This window comes from Octodon degus, unplaced genomic scaffold, assembly GCF_000260255.1.
Source record: "Octodon degus isolate 3935 unplaced genomic scaffold, OctDeg1.0 scaffold00026, whole genome shotgun sequence".
Classification (NCBI taxonomy): domain Eukaryota; kingdom Metazoa; phylum Chordata; class Mammalia; order Rodentia; family Octodontidae; genus Octodon; species Octodon degus.
This window is the reverse complement of record NW_004524602.1, coordinates 1168045-1173470: the sequence shown is the minus strand read 5'-3', so window position 1 is coordinate 1173470 and position 5426 is coordinate 1168045. Positions and strand designations below refer to the sequence as shown.

General features: G+C 64.3%; 1 protein-coding gene across 1 annotated transcript; it reads right to left on the bottom strand.

The window, feature by feature from the left end:
• Window positions 1-1192: 1192 nt before the first annotated feature.
• Isl2 (ISL LIM homeobox 2) lies at window positions 1193-4538 on the bottom strand. The gene is made up of 6 exons (XM_004628706.1): window positions 4481-4538; window positions 3742-3931; window positions 3386-3651; window positions 2078-2361; window positions 1502-1669; window positions 1193-1309 (listed from the first exon to the last, which is right to left on the bottom strand). The coding sequence occupies exons 1-6, from the start codon at window positions 4536-4538 to the stop codon at window positions 1193-1195; spliced, it is 1083 nt and encodes a 360-aa protein (XP_004628763.1).
• Between the last annotated feature and the right edge of the window lie 888 nt (window positions 4539-5426).

Here is a 5426-nt window from a genome sequence, read left to right as displayed (position 1 = left end):
CAAGAAAACAAGTCGCAGGGTTTGAAATGTCACACCGAGTGACCTGGACATGGGTATACAGGGGCTATCCCTGCCCCCTCCGCTCTAGGTCTGGAAAGAAAATAAACCCAGGACACGCCAGGCTGGCTCTGGGGCGCTCCTTCCCGGCGGGCGGGCCGGTGTCTCCTGCAGGTGATGCCGGCAGATAAGGCGCCGTCCGCCCGCCGTCTAGACTGGGAGGGGGGTGAGTGACGCACAGAGCCGGGACCGACCGGGACACCGCGCAGGATCTCAAGGGACGGACCGAGTCTCGGTCTTGCGAGTCCGACCACAGACGGGCGTCTGTCGCGCTGCCGCCAAGCGCGTGCTGCGGGTTTCCCTCCAAAGCGCAGTAGCCACACCACCCGCGGGCCTCCACCGCGCCACACTGGACACTCTGGAAGGGATGCTGCCAGGTTCCTTCCGGAAGCAGCTGGACTGGGCAGGCAAGGCCCCGCCCCCACCAGCCTCGGCCCTCCTAGCGACCAATCATCTTCGAGCCCGCCCCCACGCGGCGACCAGTCCGGGCCAGGCCGGGCCCCTCCGGCGCACAGGGCAGCACACCGCTCAGAGAGCACTACGAGGCCCATACTGAATTTCACTGCAACTAATGGAACTCTTGAGGCTTTTTCATCCAGCCATTCCCTGGGGCAACAGGACACAGCAGCAGCCTGGCATCAGGTTATCAATTTTTATTAAGATCAAAATATTCGTCCACTATGAACTGGTTCTCACAATAAATAACAATAACTTACGTTTGATCGGCAAAGGCTCACACTCCGTCCTCCGTCAACCGATAACTTAACACGCTTGTAAAGAAAGTCCAGTCCTGCTTTTCCAGCAATCATGCGCGTGGAACCATGTGTTTGCTCTTCCGGACCCACAGGACCCACGGTTCTCCACGCGGTCCGCGTGTGGGCGGGGCCTCGTGCAGCACGGGGAGGGAGGGGCAGCACTAACCCTGGTGGATCCCAGGTTCTGGTTTTGGGAAAAATAAAAAGTCCTGGGAGCGGGGTCTCCAGCTGGCTGTGGGCAGGCTATGTCCTGGAGCTTTGCAGGCCTGACCTCGGGGTTTTCCCTTGGTCCGCTCTCAATGACAACGGAGACAAGACGAGCTGGCACGGCCTGAGCTGGGTGTCATGCGGGGAGCATGCGAGGTCCGGCGGGGGTCCGCTCACGTCTCCACGGGGCTTGGCACCATACTGTTGGGAGTGTCCGGGAGCTGCGAGGACAGGGAGGTCACGTCGCTGCCTGAGGAGTTGCCCAGGGAGCCAGACTCGGAGAAGGAGACCTGGGCGGTTGGAGACGCAGGAGGGCAGTGAGGGCTTGCCTGGGCTGTCGCCCCTCCCCGCCCCTACCGAGCTGAGGTCAAGTTCCCCGAAGCCTCAACTCTGCTTTTTCAAGCCAGGCGCCCATACTTCCCCCAACCGCGAACGCCCTCCCACTCCCCTGGCCTAGCAGAGGGTCCCCACTCGGTCCTCACCAGCTGCTGGAAGGCTGGCTGGTCCAGGTCGCTCTGCAGCGCGAATTCGCTGAGTGCCTTCCAGGGCGGCTGGAACGTCTGCACCTCCACGGCGCTGCCCTGCACGGCGCTGTCGTGGCGGATGGGGCTGCCGGCCACCAGCGGGGTCCCGGTCAGGCCCTGGAGGCTCTGCAGGAGAGGGCTCGGTGAAGGTGAAGCCTTTTCTGACCCTGGACGCTTGGACCCCAGCCCTGAGCGCGACCTGCACTGCACATGTGGATGCAAACGCGAAAGAGCCGAGCCCTGCCCCGCCAGGGTCCCCAAACCTGCAGGGTCAAAACCAAGAAGGATGGCGAGGCCTGGCAGAGCGCGAGACTAAGCATTCTCACCAAGCCAAGCGCAGGGACACACAGCCAAAGTTCAGTCATGCCACGCGACCAGGCCACCTGGGCTCCAGATCCCCGGCCGCCGCCTCGGCCCACAATGTTAGGACACCTGGGCCCAGGGAACCCTTGCTCACTTGGCCAGGACCTCACCCTGGGGGTGCAGAACCCGACCTCCCGGGGAAGGGGCGCAGAAGCCCGGACCGGCCCTCACCGTCTTGTCGCTGTGCTGCTGCTGCTGCAGTTGCTTCATGAGGATGGACTTCTTCTTGTCCTTGCAGCGCTTGTTCTGGAACCAGACGCGGATGACGCGCGGGCTCAGCCCGGTCATCTCCACCAGCTGCTCCTTCATGAGCGCGTCGGGCCGCGGGTTGGCGGCGTAGCAGGTCCGCAGCGTGTGCAGCTGCTTCTCGTTCAGCACGGTCCGCACCCGTGTCGTCTTCTCCGCCTGCTTGTGCACGTGCGGGCGCAGGGCGGGCTGCCGGCCAGGCGCGGGGTCTGCGAGTAGGGCGGGCCGGGAAGGGGTAGCGGGGCCCAGTGAGCGTCCCGGGACCCTGCGCCCGGCTTCGTTCCCCTTTATTCGTTCCCTTTCCTTCGCGCTCCGGGAGCCTGCGTTTTCGCCCCTCCCGGTTCCCCGCCGCGCCTCCTCCCGCGCTGGACCTGAGCGGCTCACCCTCCCAGCCCACAAAGCCCCTGGAAGCAATCTGGGTTTCCGAGGACCAGGCAGGAAGCGGCGGGGACTCTGGGGAGATCACAGGCCGCGCGACCCGGGATGGAGGCTTCGTCCCGGGCCCGGGGCCTGCAAGGCCGCTGACCTCCTTGGGCTCCGCGTTCCCAGACAGGCCTTTCCCGAGCCCTAGGTCGGCTCCTTCCCGCCGGCCCGGCCCGACCCGACCCAGCCTCCTCCCTCGGGGCTCCCCTTGTTCTCGGTCAACCCGGAAACAGCACAGGAACCTCCGGGATCTGAGGCCGTCTGCACTCGGTGCCCGGCTCCAACCCTGGCCTGGTCTGCACCATCTTGATGTGTCTGCCGTAGACATTTCAGGGTCTGAATAATTTCTATAATTTCCACGAGCAGCGGCCAGCCTTCCTTGATCCACATCGAGGAGCCGGAGCCCGGCCTACGAATCTGCCACCTAGGCTGAGGTCTCGGTCCCTGTTTTCCGCCTGCCTGGCTCTACTCCACCATCTCTTGGCGCCTCCTGAGCCGACACCGCGACCCGGGCAGCACAAGTTTGGACTCGCGATCCAAACCCGATCGGACCCAAAACGCCCCTGTCCCGGGCGGCGATGGCCTTGGGGTTCCCGCATGGGAGCGGAGTTAATGAACCGCAAGGACCCCGGCAAATTGCACTCAAGACTCCCCCTTGCCATCCATCTGCTGTTCCAGGTACCGTGTACCCTACACCCCCCGAACCCTGGCGACTCCCGGCACACACGAGTCACCGCGGGAATCGCGCGGAAGGCACTCTGCCAGCTCCAGAGCAGCGCCCCGGCCCTCGCGCTCAGCCGGCCGGCTCACCTGGCAGGTGCAGGGCGCGCGGGGCTGCAGGGATCGGGCCGGGGCTGCGCGGGCTGCCGGCAGCCGCGCGCTCGAGCAGGAGCCCGTGGTCGGCGCGGCACAGCAGCTCGTGCTCCCGCAGTGAGAACTCGTCCCCGGGCAGCAGCTGGCGGCTGCACACTGCGCAGCGGAAGCACTCCACGTGGAACACACTGTCGCGTGCGCGCATCACCAGGTCGCTGCTGCTGAAGCCCACCTGGCATTTGGCGCACTTGATGCCGAAGAGCCTGTGGACGGGCGGGCGCGGGTGAGCGCGGCCTGGTCCCCACCCCGTGGCGAGGCTGCTGCGCGGACCTCCCTCCACCCACCCGGCTCACCGCGCGTAGTCCCGCTTGCAGTAGGTCTTCCCGTCTCGCACGAAGCACGTGCATGTCTCGTCCAGGTACTGGCTGCACTCAGCACACTTGAGGCAGGCAGCATGCCACTCGAGGTCGGGCGACACGCGCAGGATGAACTGGTCGTGGATTTGACTCCCGCAGCCCACGCACATAGCCGTCCCGGGCTTCTCTGAGAGGAGTGCAAGGCGCCAGGTCAGAACCCCGGCCCGGCCCTGTGGCTTGTGCTTCTCCTCCCTCACCCATCATCGCGACCAAAGGGAAGGCGAGCTTTCCAAGGACCCGTGATGTCCAGAACGAAAACCCAAATCGAGGGTCTATAGAAGGCTCGTCTCCAAAGCGCGGGGGTCGGCGCAGGGCCGCTGTGTCGGTGACCACCCAAACCGGACGAGGGGTACTGAGAGCCACTAGCATCGCCGCGGACACCCGCAGTCCAAACATCCCAGACCACGCCAGACAAGTCTCGAGCTTTTAAACCAAAACATCAGCAAACAAAACCCGCACCCTGAGCCAGACCCAACCACCTCCAAGCAAGACAGCAGAACCCCAGCCCGGTCCAAGATAAATCTGGACACCAGGGAGCAGCAGCCCTCAGAGAGGTGAGTTCGAGGGTTTCCTCCCTGGTGCCCGACGGAAGCCACTTGTAGGATCCGTCGATCACGCCTCTGCATTCGGGATGCTGCGCATCACGCACCCCCCTCCCCGCACGTAGGGGACTCACTCTTGGAGGGGTCCCCCATAGCACCCGGGAAAGGACACTGGAGAAGCAGATCCACCATGCAGAGCGAGGCGAGCGGCGTGGATGGGCCGAGGACTAAGGTCGCGCAGCTCGGCTCCCGCGCACTGACTCCCAGCCAGCCGGGAGGCAAGTCCGCACCGGCCCGCACGCGCGTGACGTCAGCACGCACAGCCCCCGGCCAGGGCGGGGGCGGGAGACCCCCGGATGGGCGGGGTGGGAGAGGCGGGGGCACAGCAGGATTGGCTGGCCTCAAGTGGGAGAGTTCTGATTGGCTGTGCATGAACAATGGGCCGCAGCCCCGCCCCCGAAACTACAGGGACCCCTGGCAGCCAGGACCCGGGAGCTAAGCATCTGCGGGGACTGGGGCGGGAATGGAGGCTGAGTGGGCGCCCGGCGCTCGGCTTTAAATCTCTCATCTCTTAAATAAAAAAATCTCCACTGGGATGTGAGCTCAGGGAAGGGGATCCGCTGAACGTGGCCCTTCTGGTCCCACCCGGGAACCTTCTCTTGTTGTGCGCTTTTGTCCTCAGAGCCCAAGCTAGCGGAAGGTAGGGCTGACCACCGGGTCTGGATGGACTCTGTCCAGGGTCTCGCCGCCCCGCCCTAGGAAGCCTCGAGCTGGAGGTAGGTGGCCCGGGACGCAGAGCCAGCTCCTAAGGGACAGGTCCTGTGCTCCCGCGGCTGGGGCTCACCTCTTCTTTGCACTTTTTTTCTGCTCTTCCTCTTTCTTCGTCCTGTGATTTCGTTTTTAATGTGCACCGACTCCCCACCCTAACCTGCGGCACCTTCCAGAGCGCTACTGGGGTCCAGTGTGGGTCTCTGTCCAGAATAAACGGTTTTCACAAATCTGCTGTTTCATTTCACAAACGAACGCAGCCTGAATCCCAGAAACGAACGTGGTGCCGGGTGATTTACTGTCTGCCTAGTG

Bases quoted from the DNA above. Each gene is read 5' to 3' on its own strand.
- Isl2 (XM_004628706.1), bottom strand. From the start codon at position 4,538: ATGGTGGATCTGCTTCTCCAGTGTCCTTTCCCGGGTGCTATGGGGGAC. The intron at 2,362-3,385 runs GTGAGCCGGCCG...CCCTACTCGCAG, and splicing joins GCGCGCCCTGCACCTGCCAG to ACCCCGCGCCTGGCCGGCAG. The intron at 1,310-1,501 runs GTGAGGACCGAG...CCAACCGCCCAG, and splicing joins AGCCAGCCTTCCAGCAGCTG to GTCTCCTTCTCCGAGTCTGG.